General features: G+C 44.8%; 1 protein-coding gene across 1 annotated transcript; it reads left to right on the top strand.

Annotated features, from left to right (window-relative positions):
• The first annotated feature begins 1,380 nt into the window (after positions 1–1,380).
• Positions 1,381–11,047, top strand: STX6 (syntaxin 6). Its single transcript, XM_033151319.1, has 8 exons — positions 1,381–1,506; positions 4,693–4,862; positions 5,452–5,546; positions 5,977–6,039; positions 7,056–7,178; positions 8,492–8,598; positions 9,487–9,581; positions 10,790–11,047. The coding sequence occupies exons 1-8, from the start codon at positions 1,472–1,474 to the stop codon at positions 10,864–10,866; spliced, it is 765 nt and encodes a 254-aa protein (XP_033007210.1). The 5' UTR covers positions 1,381–1,471; the 3' UTR covers positions 10,867–11,047.
• The last annotated feature ends 7,648 nt before the right edge of the window (positions 11,048–18,695 follow it).

Below are 18,695 nucleotides of genomic sequence, written 5' to 3'. Positions count from 1 at the left end.
ATTACTTTGTAAAATTATACACCGCTAGAATGGGGGGGGGGGAGGGACGACTTCAAAGTGGTCCGAGAAAAAAATCCACCACCCTGGTTTAAGATACATACAGAAGTAAAAATCCTAAAACAGATTAAAATAAATCACTTCAGCTTTTTGAGTACATTACTGTATCTGGGTAGCCTATCTAAGCAAGAATGTGCCCACCCAACTTTTTTTTTAAGCATGCTGAGCCAACCAGACTCTGGGCTCTCAGTAGTTAAAACTCTTGAGGCGTTTTGTTGGTTTGGTTTGTTCTTGCTTTCATTACACATTTTATTTTATGACGTATAAACGTTCCTTTTAAACCAGGCCTTTGGTTGATCTGATTGACATCCTATGCTCTTTTAAAAATGGGGCTCTTTTTTGGGGGGGGGGTGTTATTGGGTTGTTGTTTTTATTTCGATTGTGCATATTGTGGTTTTTATGTTGATCTTTTCCGTGAACCACCCTGAGACGTCCAGGTATAGGCCGGTATATAAATTCGACAAATAAATAAATAAAATATTTTGCCTTCCTGTTTCATTTTGTGGGGTTTTGTGTTTTGTTTTGTTTTGGGATTTTTTTTTTGCATTTTTAGGCTGCAAACCACCGTGACATTTTTGGGTATAGGGCGGCATATCAATTCAATAAATCAAATAAATATTTTGCGTTCCTGGAGTTTTTTTTTTTCTTTTGCATTTTTAGGCCGCGAAATGCCCTGAGATTTTCGGGTGAAAACAAAAATTCCATTGATTTATGAATAAAATAATCAATGAACCCCTCCCCGGATAATCAATAAAATAATCAATGAACCCCTGATCCCCTCCCCGGAGGTTTCAAACGGGCCTCATGCTCTCCCAAGCAGCAGGTTGAATGAATGAATGAATGAATGAATCTTTATTTGCATCAGCAACAAAACAACAACACGATATACAAAGAAAAGAAATAAAAAAGCCAATTATATAAAATACATTTTAGGGTATTGGCCCAAGACCGGCTGCTCTGCAAAAGATGCTCATGGACAAGGCACCGAGGACCACAAGCCCCGCCCCTCACCTCCCTCCCTCCCTCCTTCGCCTTCGCCCCGCCCGTATCAGAAAGGGGTGGGCCTTCCTCCGGCTCCCGCTTCACGTGACTCGAGGCCTCCGCCTTCCCTCCTCCAATGGGGAACCTTCCCTTCTCTCCGGCCGCGGCCCCGTGCTTGGGTGGGTGGGTGGGGGGGAAGAGAGGGCGGGGAGTCACGTGAGCAGAGGGAGCCTATAGACGTGCGGGCTCGAGGAAGTTGGGCGGGAAAGAAGGAAGGCGGTGGGGGAGGGGCAGCGGCTGCCTCTGAGGGGGAGAACCAGCGACAGCGCCGACCCTCAGCAGCAGCCGCCTCCGCCGCCGCCGCCCGAGGGACCCGGCGGCCTGGCCTGGCCGAGGCGCGGGACGGACGGGGCGGGCCGCTGCGAGCGGAGCCATGTCCATGGAGGACCCCTTCTTCGTGGTGAAAGGGTGAGTGGGCGCCGAGGAGCGGCGGCGGGGAGGACAGGCCTCTCTCGCTCCTCGAGGCCTCGCTCTCCCCGGAGGCTCCCGGGGACTCCCGCGGCCCACACGAGGAACCAGGGCCGGAGGCGGCGGCGGCGGCGCGGGGACGTGGAGAGCGCCGCTCTCGCGGTCGGATCCTGCCGCCCTCTCTCCCGCGAAGGGGCAGCTGCGAGGGGCCCCCGAGTCGGCACGCCGGTTGCCTCGGGGCGGATAGGTTTAACTGATAAATGATAATAATTAATTCATTAATAAATAACAGTAATAACAACTTTTGTTGTTAAAATAATGCTTATTATTCTTATTATTACTGCTGCTGTTTTTAAATAATAATCGTTTTGTTTATATAATGATGCTTATTATTACTCTGTTGTTGTCAATGTTTTTGTTTATATAATGCTTCTTATTATTACTGCTGCTGTTAAATAATAATAATAATAATAATCGTTATATCAGCTGCTACAACAACAACTATTATTATTATTTAACAGAAGCAGTAATAAGAAGAAGCATTATATAAACAGAAACATCATTGACAACAACAGCAGTAATAATAAGAATCATTATATAAACAAAACGATTATTATTTAACAACAGCAGCAGTAATAATAATAAGAATAATAAGCATTATTTTAACAACAAAAGTTGTTATTGCTGTTATTTAACAACAACAATAGTCATGCTGCTTCTAATGGCAGGGCTGCCATATTTTGAGGGGCAAAAAAAGAGGACGCATTTGCCGACTTCTACTGTTAACTATGGATCCCTATGACCACATTTTACATACCCAGGAAAGAAAGAGGACATATGGCAACCCTAATTGGTGGCCTGATCGTGCAGGGATCTTACTGTGCTGTGAGGACAGGGTGCTGGGCTTGGACACATGTTGCCTCGGGACTGATAGATTTAACAGATAATAATGGCAGTAATGACCAAACTGCGGGAGGCAGTGGAAGACAGGAGTGCCTGGCATGCTCTGGTTCATGGGGTCACGAAGAGTCTGACACGGCTAAACAACAACAATACTAGTAATGATAATGCTAATGTTAGTTACAGGTGGGTAGCCGTGTTGGTCTGCCATAGTCAAAACAAAATAAAAAATTCTTTCCAGTAGCACCTTAGAGACCAACTAAGTTTGTTCTTGGTATGAGCTTTCGTGTGCATGCACACTTCTTCAGATAATGTTAATACTTGTAGTAATAATAATGACCCTCTTCCTGATGGTTTGTTGCCTGCCTTGGTTCAGGAAGGGGTGCCTGGGTCTGGGTCCTTGTTTACTTGAGGGGACATGGACAGCACTGTGGAAATGGCACATTTTTTAGTACTGCATTTGCTGCCATCCCCCCCCCTTGTGTGTTCATTCATAGCCTTTTGGTTATAGCCCTCAGGAATGCACCCATCATTTTATGAGCATTTTGCTGACCCATGGGCATTTATGAGACTAAACAGCGTTGCTGATACTCTGTCATTTTTCGTGTCCATCACGTTTTTTTGAAAGACCATCATGTTCAATGAATGAGATTAAAGTTTTTCATGATGATCTTAATTCTCAGCCTGTCATTAGAATGTTGATTTGACGGTCACAAGAGTCTCACACATTAGCATCTGGGTTCCCCGAATTTCCAGCAAGCATATTTTCCCTTATTCAGAACTAGCTGTGCAGAAGATGGATATACTGTAACTTGAAAAGATGACTCTACAAAGCAAATTATAAGGTTATGCATTCTTTGAAAGCTTGACATTCAGGGGTTTTAAGGACAGAATTAAAAGTCTGTTTCAACTGAACAGAATTTGACAAACTAATGATTGCCTAGAGATGTTTGTTAAATTTGTAGGAAAATGGAGGGACACACAATTGTTTGTGACGGAAGGATGAAGATAAGTTCATGAATTGCAAACTCCCTATCTCATGAAAATGTTGTTCTAGAAAGTCAAACATGGAAATTAGCAGCATTGTTTAGCAATTGTGAATCTTTCCAACATAGTTTGTCCATAGTTAGATCTGAACTGTCATTGACATGTTACCTGAAATGGAAGTCCTCAACCCCTCACTCACCACAACCTGCATTTCAACTAATTGCTTTTAGATGTCTTTAATTGTAATTGTTTTTAGAAAGTTTTAACTGCTTTAGAATGTTTTTGTTTTGTGTATCAGTTTGTCACCCGGGATCTTTTGAGAGGAAGAGCAGGGTTAAATAAATAATTTCAACCTGCCTGATATCAGTGCATTTCACTCCTGTAGGTGATGGTTGGAAGCTTAGGTCAGAATGAATTTCCCTTCAAGTACACCTCTTAAATCCATTTTGAAAGCTTGTCTAGCATGAGGAAAGAGGCAAGAACAGTGCACAAGTTGTATACTGGGAGCCATGTGGGAATAGCATTTCCAGATGTACAGAACCGGATTAACGGGGACTAGAATTGATAGCTAACTAGAGGTGAAATATGTTTGGCTTTTACCATTTTCAGAATATTAAGGATTCAAGAAAGGGTGTTGTAAAGTGACGTTTGTAATGTTTCTCTTGAGGAGAGAGCGTTGATATCTGTAAGCTGTACTGTATTGAATAGTCTAAATATTGACTATAATGGTAAGCTGGCCAGAAAACTCTTCAGAAAGTATGTTAGTGAAAAGCGTGCTAAAGAACCAGAAACTAGTTAAGTCACCCAGGTCAGTGATTTATTTTCCTAATGCTAACAGGGCTGATTTGTACACTCTGCACATCTATTGCTTTGCATAGTACAGGGGTGGGAAGGTATCTCTTTCTCCACTGCACATACAAAGGTAGCCTTTTATAGACATAAAGGTTCAACTGCCCTATCTTGCTGTCTTTCCATAGCTGTTGCAAAAAAATTCACAAATTGGACCTGCAAGCACAATTACTTCTGTAGCTGGTGTATACACAGAAATTTCTCTCACATGTGAGAAACATCAGGCTGGGGAGGTAGTATATGAACTGGCTCATATTTGCTGTATACATACACACCAGTATTTTCAAGAGGGTGCATCAAATGATTTATATTTGAATATAGACAAATAAGAATGTTGTTCTATAAGCGCAGATGCTCAGCAGTTGTAAGTTGACACCTGTATATAAATAATTATGAGACCATCTAGCAAATTTTAACGTTCTATTTTGTTCATTTTCCCTTCACTTCCAGGGAAGTTCAGAAGGCGGTGAACACTGCACAGGGGCTGTTCCAGAGATGGACAGAACTCCTGCAAGATCCATCCACCGCTACAAGAGAAGAAATTGACTGGACCACTAATGAACTGAGGAACAACCTAAGGAGCATTGAGTGGGATCTTGAAGACTTAGATGAAACTATTAATATCCTTTGGGTTTCCAGATGTATAGATACACAAACCTACATTGTACTTACCCAGATGATTTTGGCACAAAGTTACTCAGTTCAACAAATAAGCAAGTTTTGGTATAACATGTCATCTTGGAGGCATTGCCGAAACCAGAAACTTACTTCTTCTCACACCACAAATTATTCTTTACATTGTGTGTTCATATTTGTTCTCCCATACACTATCATTTAAGATAAGAAAGCATTATTAGAGGCAAAGTCCTTTATTAGCTATAACATCTACTCACTCAAATAGCATTAAAATTGTTCAAATTTTAATTCTGAGTACTTTAAGTAAAAGTTTTTAAAATACGGTTATTCAGTCCAAAGGCCCCTCAAGGGGTATACAAGAATGTAATTTTTTTTAAATAAAAAAATCCAGCCAGTTTTAAAAAGGACACAAACGCTCAGCACATATCCTGAAAAATGTTTCTAGAATGCAGTCTTCCATTTTTTTCTTTGAGTAGAAAAAGTAATTGATTTTAAAAGGTCGCGTTAACAATAGCTATATGTTATGTAGGAACTGTGTCTCAAATATAGTTTCCTTTACCGACTATTCCCAACGCATTGTTGAAGCAAACCCTCGAAAATTCAACCTTGATGCAACAGAGCTAGGAGTAAGAAAAGCCTTCATCACAAGCACACGACAGGTGGTCAGGGTAAGGCATTTGGCTTTCCTAAGTCTGCGGAGGCGACTGGATACAGAACAAAGAAATCTTGTGTCTTAAAGTGTTTAGTGCACTTGGTTGGAGCAAGGCAGGTCATAAGGGCCACTTTACAGAACAATCCTTCTCCTAAGACAGTTCAATTGTATTTAGGATTGCAGCTTTCATCTTCTAATGTTAGATAGCACTACAAACAGACTTGTACTAATAAAATGTTATACTTTAAAATAAATATGCAGGCATTGAGAAGCTCTCACCAGCTGTTATTGTGGGTAGGTGCCTTTTTGTTTGTTTGTTTTTGTTTTGTTTAAAAAAACCCACTGCCCACTATACAATAGAGTAGCTTTGTTTTAAAAATTAGCACGTCTCTAACCTATGCTAACATCAGAATAAAATTCTTATTCTTTATTTCTTTACTAAACAGGATATGAAGGATCAAATGTCAAACACTTCTGTTCAAGCACTGGCTGAAAGGAAAAACAGGCAGGTCAGTATTGCCTAGATTGCCTTCGGACTTGACTGCAGAATTTGTGAGATATGGCTGGTCCATTTGTATTAGGTATGAGCATTTAAAGATGGTGCATTGATCATGCTTCATAAAGGAGCCCCATGTTTCAGAGCATGACTTACATCTTTGTTCAGAAGGGTGCAACAAGCCTGCAAAAAAAATAGGAGAACATTTTCTTCTGTCCTGCCTGTTTGAACTACCGAACTTTGTTCACACAAGTGTGGGAAGGAGGAGTTTGTTTTCCTCATGTCCATCTTCCCCAATGAAGCAAATGCAGCAGTTGCCCAAAGATAATTGTAACTCTTGCTTCCCAGAATTGGCTATAGTTTTGTATTTTGTAGGATAGATACGAGTCGGTCGGGGATAGCTTATTCTCTTTTCTCCTCTGCCGCAGAGGGGGCAAGGTGATGGTAAGTCAGTCAGTCCCCAGAGTCTCTCTTGCACTTACTGACTGTGATGGTGGTGGATTGAAGTCCTCTTCCTCTCCTCAGAATTTAAAACAAACAAAAGACTCGTATTGATGCATCTTTGAGAGAAAGCATGAACGGAGCCCTAGTCTTCAAAGGGTCATGTGAAATTCTGCTGTGACAGGAAATCTTAACCACATCTTCTATTGGGAGCTCCCCCGTGGAGCTGGTCCTAGTAGGGCACCAAATTTAAAAGGCACCGACCTCAAGGCCACACTTGCCATTGAATAATTAGGAGCACATTTTAAGGCTACTACTTGTTCCTTTGCAGTTGTGGCTTTACCTGCTATTCTTCTTGATGTAGGAAAAGTCAGCTTCCATAGCAATCTGCTTGAAAATTGAAAGACGGTGAAAGAGGCACAGCATGTCAGGTGCACAGCATTCAAAAGAGAAATGCCGGGGCATGTTGCTTGATCCATTTTTAAAAGCCTGGTTCTGGGAATGTGTTGTGATCTGACTGAGTTGTGAGATTTTTTCTTTATACACAGAAACTGCCCACTTGTTTCCCCTTTGTTCACTGATGTGCAGGTCCTTCTGGGAGAAAGTGGAACTCATGGCTGGAGTTCTGGGGCTGACAAGTACGGCCGCTTGGATCGCGAAATGCAGTCGGTAAATTCCCACTTCATTGAGGAGCATCAAGCACAGCAACAGGTAGAATGTTTCCTATGGACAGCTTCATGTGGATGGATGTGTTTGAATATGTTTGTGTGTGTGTATGCAATCGGGGCATGGGGTCACGAAGAGTCGGACACGACTGAACGACTGAACAAATGCAATCAGAGAGACAGACAGCCACTGACATTGGAGGATTTCCAGAGAAGGTTTGGCCTCAGGACTGATGTGTTCTCTAGGACACACAGGCACAACTTTTCATAGTTCAATTAGGGAACCAGGATGAGGAAGGAAGGAGTAGAGAAAAGTAGGTGACAGAGGGAAACTCCTGCAGTCCTTTAGGAGATGGATTCATGGGGTGACAGTGAATAAAAAGTGACCACTAACCTCTTCCATCCGTTCTGTTGTCTATGCTCTGGCAACCTCTAAGTTAGATTACAGGGGGGGATTATTGGGTTGTTTATGTTTTATTATCTATTTTATGTTCTCATTTTGTATTTTTACGTTGTGAATCGCCCTCTGATCTTCAGGAGAAGGGTGGTACACAAATTTAACAAATACAGTGGTACCTCGGGTTACATACGCTTCAGGTTACATACCCCGCTAACCCAGAAATAACACTTCAGGTTAAGAAATTTGCTTCAGGATAAGAACAGAAATCATGCTCTGGCGGCGCAGCGGCAGCGGGAGGCCCCATTAGCTAAAGTGGTGCTTCAGGTTAAGAACAGTTTCAGCTTAAGAACGGACCTCCGGAACGTATTAAGTACGTAACTAGAGGTACCACTGTAAAATAAAATAAAGAACATTGCTAAAGACCTAGCTTCTAGCAGAGTTATTATGCACCTTCTTGAAAAACACTAGTAATTTTCACCCAGTTCAAATAAATGCACATTACTGAGAGTCAAAGCAGAAAATGCTCAAATGCAAACAAAGGAATCCAGTCTTCCTCTGAGTTCCGGACAAGCATGCATAGCTTAATGTGAAGCATCAGTACCTTTCAGAAAGGGAGACGTGGAAAGGGAGTTTAGGTCATGAAACTGGGAGCAGACTTTATGGCTGGAAGTTATGTGCTTTTTCTTTAAAGCTAGTCCTTAGAGCCCTTAATGTTAGTCCTTAGAGCAGCCTTCCCCAGCCTTCAGATATTTACATCTCTCATTATCCCTGACTGTTGGCTATGCTGTCTGGGGCTGATGGGAGCTGGAAGGCATCAGATTTGGGGAAGGCTTCTCTAGATGCTCAGGAAATTAAGATCAGATGCATAGAGAGGTGCTATTAGCACTTTAGGCTGCCAGTTGCAGTTGCATATCACGAGTTTTAACTACACAAATCCCCATCTCTTTTCTGGGTACCAGTTAATCATCGAACAGCAGGATGAACAGTTGGAGCTGGTCTCTGGCAGCATTGGTGTATTAAAGAATATGTCCCAGCGTATTGGAGGAGAGCTAGATGAACAAGCAGTGTGAGTATTTGAATATAACATGTTGCTAGCCACTATGGAGAACAAAGTACTAGATGAGATGAGCTTTTGGTCACATCAACCAGGGCTTTTTTAAAGTACTAAACCAGCACCAAAAGCAATGTGAGGAATTCAGTGTAGTGCTATGGCAATTATTCCGTCAGTCCAAGCATTTCAGATCTTTTCTCTCCTTCCCTTGTGTCCTGTTCGGTGGGGAGGGATGTTGTTTCGCCTGACATCCAGCCCCAAACAAGTTTGGGGGTGTGTGCGTCGGGGTAGGGGGAGGAATCCCCGTTGTGCCAAGTGGAAGTCCTTGCGTGGGTTTCTGCTAGCAAGACTCAAATTAGTTCAAATTCAGCCCCCCCAAAATAGTCTGAGCCAAGATCCACCAGATTGTCTGGCATTTATCATGAATTTTGACTTTTTAGTCCTGTTTATTTTCTTGTGTTGTGGCAGGTAGCAGGACATAAGATATATTTTTTCTATTCGATCTGCACTAATATTTCCATATACTTATGCTAAATCTTGGAAGGCAATGTCACCTTGGCTTGTGCTTCATCTTTACACTAAGCTTTTGATTATAATAGTGAAGTGTAGAATGAACCGTGAGAGAGACTCAACTGTGTTTGGGAAGGAGGCATGTGGAGGTGAGCTTCAGTAGAAGATATTGGAGCATGGGCAGGTTGGGGGTGGGCATTCCTCCAGTTATTTGGGTCCCAAGTTGTTTGGGTCTTCTGCAACTCAGTTAAAGACAAAACAAAAACAAAACTTGGTGGCTCCCACCTCATAACTATTTCCCTATGTAGTTGCCAGATTTTTGTAACAAACTCTTCTCCTACGCTAAGTTAAAAACTTAGTCTGACGTACCCTGCTCTCTTCTTCTGGTTTTAGCATGTTGGATGACTTTTCTCATGAGCTGGACAGCACTCAGTCACGAATAGACAACGTTATGAAGAAACTTGCAAAAGTGTCCCATATGACCAGTGGTAAGTAGCCTGGAGTGGAAATGGGTGATGTTAAAATGTTAAGTCGTCTGCTGTTGCAGGGGGCTCAACTCGGACAGTTTTAAGCTGATACAGGTAGGTGCCAGACCTTGTTTCTTCTGCTGGTGCCATCCAAGCAGACTACTTGTCCCAGACCTGTAATGGTTGGGATTCCAAGGCAGCTGGTGTAGGCCTGAGCTACTCTTGAAACATGATGAGGATGATGAGGATTTATTTCTTCCCCAGCCACTCTGGGCAGCCTCCAACAAAAGATTAAAAATTCATTAAAAACAGCAGCATAGCACTGCATTTAGAAGAAAGCAGGTTCTATATCAAATCCATTTTAGTGTATATGATGCAGAGTAATTGTTTGTTTCCAGGGACGCATGACAGACATACTCTTCATTCACAATCTTGCGAAATGCCAACTGTTCACTATCCCTGAGTGTCTTTAGCTGGAGACTGAAGAGAAAAGGCTTTAGAAACCTGTGCTTGAAAAAAAACGCGGGGGGCGGGGAGAAGCCTGTGTTCAGGTAGTTTGAATTGTGTGTCTGCCGCTAATGAGCTGCACAATCCTTTCTTTATATCCTTTCTATTTTGTGTGTTTTACAGTGGTTGCATATTCAATAAGTAAACTTCAGAGATTTTTGAATGGTTTGAGGTTTCCAGCTGCTACCTGATTCCCAGAGTGTGGATTTAAATTGTGTCCCGCTTTTCCTGCTGCAAGTTTTAGAAACTAGATGCAGCTCTGTTTATGTGGAAGCATTTACTTTGGGGCATTGCTTTTCCAGCTGCACCTGTAGGCACAATATGAACACAGCCTCTTGAAATTCTTAACTGCACACGTTTCCAATGTCTATTTGTTCCTCTTGTTGAGGGATACTAAGAGCAGCAGCCCTGCTGCCATATGCCTGGCCCTTCTGGGATCTTAGTCTTGGAAAGGGATTATGGACCAGCACCAGAGAGAAGGAGGGAATGCATTGTGAATCAGGGAGTTTGCATACCAAGGAGCCTATCATTTGTTACATGAATTCTCCTGACAGCTGATCAAACTGTTCCAAATACAGCTGTTTCTTTAAAAAGGCCTGCAACACCACCACGTCTTCTCTTGCTGCTGGCTTTTGTGGCCTCACTTAGGCTCCTAGCACTGCAGCGTATGGAAAGCTTCTTTCATGGCAGCAGAGAACTAATCCGTTTGTGTTCTATTGCAGATCGGCGACAGTGGTGCGCAATTTTCATTCTCTTTGCTATCCTGCTGGTGGTGCTTATTCTGTTTTTTGTGCTGTGACGGACTGGCACACCGATACTTTTCCTAGCTTCCTTCTTGATGAAATATCAGATAACTCTTTCTGCCCAGAGAGAATTCCCATCATAGAAAAACGATGCTCTTCTGTGAATGGAACACTGGTGACATGACTCACTCGCTCTCATGGTTTTTCTGCCTATCCTGCCTGAGGTGCAAAAAGGGAAGACGTGACAAATGCCCAAACTCTGCTGTCGCTAGACGCGAAGCTTTTGGGTTTTGGACATTGCTGTTTTTCTGTACTCCTCTGTAAGAGAGGTGGTTTAGCAAGAAACCAGTATCTGGCCCAACCTCCATCCTGTCGCAGGTATGAAACTTTTCCAGGAAGCACTCCAGACTCTTTTTCTTCCGCTTGTTAAAACAGAATTCTTGGCAGTGTTAAACCAGCATGTGCACTCACAGACAGACATGTCTTGCAGGAAAGCATTCTTTCATGGGCCAACTACACAGCACTGCCCGGCAAATAAGTGTGGGTCGTCGGTAGGAGAAAAGGGGCAGTAAATGCAGGGACTAAATTCACACTGTAGGCATTTTCAGTTTCTCCCCTGGAACAGGAGTTCACAGTTAACTGCCACGTGTAAAGAGCTGTGTGCCACACTGTTGAAATGCTGAATTACAAAAAAAAAGAGAAAAGTACACACCTGAGCCTTTAAAACAAAAAAATCATGCAAGGCAGATACTGTGTGTGGGGAAAACCATGGGCCCTGAATGTTGAAAATACGTCTAAGATTAATATTGGCACATATTGGTAGCAGGGGGCCATTGCAAGTCCTGTCGTTCTAATCTGGGCCCTGGGTTGGTGAGGCTGATTTCTGCATTTCATTCAGTGAGGCAGACCTGGCTCTAGCAAGTTAGTATGAATCTTGAGCAAAACCTACTGTTGGAGTTTGAACTGTAACCAGACCGCAGGGTCTGACCCCCAGGCAGCTAGAGCTCGACTCCCAATTTTGAGAGCTTTAAACTCTTGTTTTACTGCACTGCAAAGTGGAAACGCTTTGAAGCGTACTGTAGCTAAAATCTTGCCTGTAATTTTTGCGTGAGAGAAATAGTTTTGGCTTTGAAAGTAAGCCTTCTGAAAATAGCAACTTACCAGGAGGGGTTCTCCTCCCTTTTGTTTCTGCTGCTTTTTATTAACAGCTGCCTCTAATGACTGACTGGAAGATCTAACATTGAAATAACAGTTAAAGGAGAAGAAAAATGGGTTCTGCTCGGTTAGGGCTTCATTCTGTCCTGTTACGCATTTCTTTCCTTCTTCGTCTTTTTTCTTTTTTAAACCTTTTGATGTGTGAATGATTTCAATGATGATGTCTTTGGTAAACTGACTTTTTTATGGGGGATGTCTGGAAACTGGAGGATAGTTTCCCCAATGATTCTACCAGATTTTGAGGGGGGTGGCTTCCATCCCCCTCATGGTTCACTCTCAAGACAGAAACCTTGATTCCTCCCCCCCCCCAATGTCCTGCTGGGTGTAGTCTGCTTGCACAGCTGGGATCAGTTTAGGCCCTCTCTTTTTCATCTCTTCCTGAAGCTGCTGGTTGACAGGCATGTGAAGGAGCCAGGCAGCTGCAGCTTCTGCCCCAAGCCACATCTCTCCCCCGCACCCCCAATACCTCCTTGCTCTGGGCCTTTCCCCCTGGACTCCGAACCCCTGAACTCCCTTCTGTTCTGACTTGTTTACACATTTAGGGAGGGAATCAGAAGTTGAAGGAGTCAAACCTCAAGCAAAGCCAAACAGCGCTGCCTCCTCAGCCTTTCAACCAGAAGAGTGATCGCATAAAAGGAGCAGCAGATATAGTAACCTCTGGTGAGTGGAGTTTACACTCCCCTGGAGAGAAACTGTGATCTATGAATGGCCTGAGATATGCCAAGAGGGTATGTGGCTGAAACAGCCAGTATTTCCTCCTCTGGGTGGATAAGCAGAGGCAGGCTCCTTGAGAGCCTATGGGTGTTGTTCCAGGAAAATATTAACAGATGACAAGCTTAAATGAAGCACTACCAGGTCCGTCCATCCCCTGCAGTGCACAGCCAGAGCAGCGCAGCGGCAGTGAGCTTGGGCCTTTTTCTAGTTCATGCCAGCTGCATGGAAGTTGAGAAGGCCTAGCTGATGCCCCACAGGCCCTGAGCCCATGCCCTAGAAGCTTCTGCAAAGTGCTCGGGTTCCCTGGGAGATGCGGAGGCGTTTACAGGAACACAGCAAGGTGCCTTGGTCAGATCATTGGGCTACCTGGCTCAGTAATAAAAACACTGACTGGTAGCAGCTTCCTGGTATTTCAGAGAAAGGCCTTTCGCTGCCCTTCTTAGAGACTGAATCTGGGACCTTCTGCATGCAAAGCACCTGCTCTGCTGTTGAGCTCCAGCCCCTCCCAGAGAAAGTTCATAAGCACCCTCCATCCATGAGGGTGAGGTCAGGCACCTTACTCCCAATTGTGGACATGGTGCAGAAAACCTGCTTAATTTTACCCATAAACAGAAATGGTTGAAAGTTTGACGGTTCTCTTGGCACTAAAACACAAAGCTGCCATTTATTTAACAGTTGGAGATAAGTTTAAGCCTTCAGATAAAAAGCTTGTTCGGGAGTGAGAGTTGTGCCTAGTTCACATATTTCAACACTCTACAGTTTTAAGTTTATTTTTAACCTGCTTGGAGCTTTTTTTTGTAATTGTCTAAGCTCTTAACTTTTGAATGGACTGACTATACTCCACCTTTTTTTATAAGAGCGTTAATACTGTAATGCTCCCCGAGCTATATATATATTCGCCAAAGAGGCGAAGTATTGAACTAACAAAAGTCTGCAGCTCTGAATGCACCCCTTTCAATGGCTGATTCCTCAGTACAGCTGTAACAAAGGGGACTTTTGTATCTGTGGACAACCCTGGTGTGGCTGCCCCTTCAGAACAAGCAAAGCCTTTGTTTTGGACTAAATTCCATGAAACAACTAATTTTAGACATGAGGTTAGAAGTCTTTTGAAAATTGCTTTCAGAAACAAAACGGTGCCTCTTCTCACCACCAACACCATGAGGAAGGAAAAAGATTCACTGCTTCAGGTGTTTCCAGCACCGTGAGTACAACAAGAGTTGATCATCCACTCTAAAAGATGACAAGAGATTACAGTCATACCTCGGGTTATGGCCGCTTCAGGTTGCGCGTTTTTGGGTTGCACACCGCGCTGAACCCGGAAGTACTGGAACGGGATACTTCCGGGTTTTGGCGCTCGCACATGTGCAGAAGCGCCGGATCGCAACCTGTCTGTGCACAGACGCAGCAGTGCGGGTTGCGAACGTGCCTCCCACATGGATCACATTCGCAACCCGAGCATCCACAGTACTGACCCACCCAACCCTTCCACATGAAGCTGCTATTTTTAATTTTCTGCTCAGTTTTGTATGTGCCTTATCGCGAACTTATAACAGTATATTCCTAATGGGATGAAGCCTGTAAGATAATTAAAGTGAGGACGCTTTAGAAGGGAGACATTGGTTGTCCAAATTGTGCACTGAGCCACCCAGCTGTGACCGGGGAGAAGAGTTACTGGGCCCTGAGAGAGAATTTTAAAATGTCAGGATCTTGTAACCTCTGGACCTGCCTGCTGCCTACCAGGCTTGCCCTGGGGGTGATTGGCTCACTCTGACACTGCAGAGATGTCCTTCCATTGTTTTAAGATTAGTTCAGGAAAAGCACTCCTCTGATCTTCACAGTCTGGAAACGCCTGAAGCCTTGGTTCCTATCAAGCAGGTACATTCCAGGTGGTTCGAGCAACTCAGTCACTCAGATTTTGCTGACATGCTTGGGCACAGCCAGCAGGCTGTGTGTGACAACAAGCCAGCAGTGGACAGACAGCTGCCTCCTTGGTGTCTCTCCCCCCCCTCCCTGCCGCCCTTTTTCTGACGCTGTCATCTTTACTCATCCAAAACACTGCTCCATTGTTCACTTATTTTAGATGTATCAAGGCACTCCAGCAGCCATAGCCCTATATGCAAACTACAAGTGGGCAGCAGCTGCTGCTTATTTTGGGGTGGTTGGTTCCTTTGGCTCACCTTCCTGATAGTTGCAGAGCAAACATGCTCACTGCCATACTGGAGAACGTTCACGGTGTTTCGTGGTGAAACATGTTGAATGCTGCTTAAGTTAAATTGCTGTTTTCCCTTCGGCTGTTTTTTGTTAATAATCCACTTCATCAAGGCCTTGAAAAATGGGGCGGGGGGAGGAGAGCAGAGCTCAGCCTATACTGGTCAGTGGAAAAGGACCAGAAGTCAGTTACGGGTGGGATGGGTGTAGGGAGGAGAGGAGAGGAGAATTCTGTCCCTTTGCCAGGCTCTGGGTGCAGCTCCACCTACATGGGAATGGCACTGGAAAGGCAAGACAGCACAGACTAAAGGAGCTTGTGCCATTTAGGATGATGACGAGCTGCAATGGAGGAAAGGCTTTGTGTATTTTCAGAGGTCATCTAAAGGAGGAAGTATCGGCAGGTGCAGCTTGCGATGCCGAGATGAGAAAAATGGCACCTTCCAAAATTTCCCCAAGAGCTGGTGCTACCATGGCCGACAGTGTGAGCAGCAAATTGGAAAGTCTCCAGTGCAGAACTTGCCCTCAGCCTGGAGGTGCCCTCAAGTAAGCCATAGGCTTGGCCAGACTCTTGCCTTCCAGAGTATGGAGGCTGTAGAGAAAGGAACTCTTCTTCCTCCCCACCCGCCTTACCTAGCGTTGCAGGCTCGAATCTTCCTTTTTCTCTCTAAAGAAGGGAGGTCCACTATTTATACGTTTTTAAGTAGTGTTTTAATCTATTTCCTGTGCAGGTTTTCTGGGAGTATTTGGGCATTCATGCGCCGTTCCGTTTAACCATTCTGTAGAAAATTTAATTGGCATGGTGCTTACGGATGTGCTTTTGCACCTAGCTTACGTTACCACTCGGACTGAATAACTTACTTTGGGCCTGCTATAAAAGGGATAAACCAACCACAAAGGGGGTGGGGGGCAAAACAGCCATTTTGCTTGCAGCAAGATACAAATCAAAAAAAGAATGTTTGTGTGTCTCTTCTGTTTGAAGGTGGGCTCTCGGCACCAAAGATGGTGCTATACAAAGAAATAATCTTTGACAATTGCCTGTCTGCATCGCTTGGGTATCGGGTTCTGAAACTGGTTAGCAGGGAATTCAAACACGGAAAAAACATTTGCAGATAACCTTTAAAATGCACTGTGAAGATAATCTGTGGCCAACATTTCCAGTGAGGAAAACCTGTGGGTGGCAAGATAATAACAGGTCCGTAGTATAAATTCTCAGGTGAAAACATCCAGGCAGGGGGACTGAGTTTAGCAGTTACAGCTAAATTAAATAGTGCAATCCTGAAATGTCGTCACCTGCTGTTTCCTGTTCTTGCTGTTGGGATCATGTGATATGTGTGTGTGTGTATATATATATATGTATATCTAAAAGATCTTGCCGCAGTATTAAAAGATGATGATTTGACTTACCACCTGTAGACTTTCAATTGCGTTTCAGCTGGTGGCAGTTTTAAAGTTGTTGAGATTTATTTTATTTTTAAAATTCATTTTGTCTCAAGTCTAAGCGCTTAATAGGGCAGATGTCAAACATTCATACTGGCTCTGCTGATACCTCCGCTTCATAGACTCATGGAAGCATAGAACTGGAGAGTTGGAAGGGACCCTCAAAGATATCTAGTCCAATTCTCTGCAATGCAGGAATCTCTAAAGCATCCATGGCTGGGCAGAAGGATTCACATCCAAACATTTGCAGGCAGTACATTTCAGCATTCACCTTCCCGTGTCATTTTGAAGCCACCAGCTTTTGTAGTTGCCTTTGCCCCCTAAGGACACCTTCCATTTGCCTCCCCTGCATGCATTAGAAGTGGAAGCTCAGTCCTGTGAACCCAAGGACACAGTACCCTGGGATAGACGCCATAGAGCTGCAATAGACCCACAGAAGTTAACAGCCAAGTCTCTTAAGTAAGGCAGGGCTAGTGTGGTTGACCAATGAGCTGGAACTACCACTGGGGCAGGAAGAAGAAGAAGAAGAGTTTGGATTTGATATCCCGCTTTTTACTACCCGAAGGAGTCTCAAAGCGGCTAACATTCTCCTTTCCCTTCCTCCCCCACAACAAACACTCTGTGAGGTGAGTGGGGCTGAGAGACTTCAGAGAAGTGTGACTAGCCCAAGGTCACCCAGCAGCTGCATGTGGAGGAGTGCAGACACGAACCCGGTTCCCCAGATTACGAGTCTGCCGCTCCTAACCACTACACCAAACTGGCTCTCCAGGAGAGAAGACGCTGTGAGTAAATATGGGGGGGGGGGTGCTGCTGAAGGGAGCTCAGCCCCTAGGACGGTGGTGGCAAACCTTTTGGAGACAGAGTGCCCAAACTGCAACCCAAAACCTGCTAATTTATCGCAAAGTGCCAACACGGCAATTTAATATGGGATAATAGGTAAAGGTAAAGGGGCCCTTGACCATTAGGTCAGTCGTGTCCGACTCTAGGGTTGCGGCACTCATCTCGCTCTATAGGCCAAGGGAGCCGGCGTTTGTCTGCAGACGGCTTCCGGGTCATGTGGCCAGCATGACTAAGCTGCTTCTGGCGAACCAGAGCAGCGCACGGAAACGCCGTTTACCTTCCCGCCGGAGCGGTCCCTATTTATCTACTTGCACTTTGATGTGCTTTCGAACTGCTAGGTGGGCAGGAGCTGGGACCGAGCAACGGGAGCTCACCCCGTGGCAGGGATTCGAACTGCCGGCCTTCTGATCGGCAAGCCTAGACTGTGGTTTAACCCACAGCTGGGTCCCAATATGGGATAATAATATACCGTAAAAATGAGCTGGGGGGGGGGCTGCCCTGAGTTGTTGAGCTTTTGGGGAGGGGCATTGCCCAGAGTGTTTTTTTTGGGGGGGGGGGCTTGGATCACAGCTGTTTGGGGGGGGGGAGAAAAACACACATTATAAACACTTCCTTGGAAACGACACATAGTCTCAAAGGATTGAAGGCAGCAACCAATCAACGAAAACACTTGACAAAGCCACCAATCACGAACTACAGCCTGCTGGCTGCAACCCCCCCCCCAATCAATCGTGGGGAGGGGGTGCGGGGAGTCAGGAATACAGCTGCTTTGCGGAGATAAACTGCCTCTAAGCTGCTGCCAGCGGGGGGAAGCGGCTGCCCAATTTGAAAACCCCAAAGAACGGCAGTGATGGCGCGTGCCAACACAGAGGGCTCTGCGTGCCCACTCTGGCACCTGTGTGCCATAGGTTCGCCACCACTGCCCTGGGAAATGGTGCCTATGATCTGGGATAGCTTAGCTGGTAGAGCATGAGACTTAATCTCAGAGTTGTAGGCTCGAGCCCCTCTGGCAAAAGATCCCGGCATTGCAGCGGGTTGGACTAGATGACCCCAGTGGTCCCTTCCAACTCTAAAATTCTATAATTCCATAAACCAGGGAAAGCCAGGGAATCTTAACCAATCCCACCCACATTCCCCATTTTTATTTCCAAGTGACACTTAACGTTCCTGACCTGGCTTAGTCTTCACTGGGTTTTTAAAAACAGAGTTTTGCCTGCTTTGGGGTGTCTTGTAATTCTGCAGACCTCAGTGCTTGCCCTATACGCCTCACCCTTCTTGGGCTCCCCTTTGAGCTCCATCCCTGTTTGCCCTCAACCACCTGAGTTCACTATCAGAGGGAAGGATATACCCAAGAGGGAGCCTCTCAAACCTTCCCACCCTTCAGGGATAACTGAAAGCGGGTAGCCCAGTCCCCGCATTCCCCCAGAATTTCCTCAAAGGGCGGTTGCAAACAGCCACCCGCTCCCCAGGG

The sequence above is a fragment of the Lacerta agilis genome, chromosome 6 (genome assembly GCF_009819535.1).
Source record: "Lacerta agilis isolate rLacAgi1 chromosome 6, rLacAgi1.pri, whole genome shotgun sequence".
In the NCBI taxonomy this organism is placed as follows: domain Eukaryota; kingdom Metazoa; phylum Chordata; class Lepidosauria; order Squamata; family Lacertidae; genus Lacerta; species Lacerta agilis.
Note: the sequence above shows the minus strand (reverse complement) of the source record. Positions and strands in the feature narration are given on the sequence as shown.

Excerpts from the sequence above, each read along its gene's own strand:
- STX6 (XM_033151319.1), top strand. The coding sequence starts at position 1,472 with ATGTCCATGGAGGACCCCTTCTTCGTGGTGAAAGG. Across the intron at positions 5,547-5,976 it reads GCACACGACAGGTGGTCAGG|GATATGAAGGATCAAATGTC; the intron begins GTAAGGCATTTG and ends TTTACTAAACAG. Across the intron at positions 6,040-7,055 it reads CTGAAAGGAAAAACAGGCAG|GTCCTTCTGGGAGAAAGTGG; the intron begins GTCAGTATTGCC and ends ACTGATGTGCAG.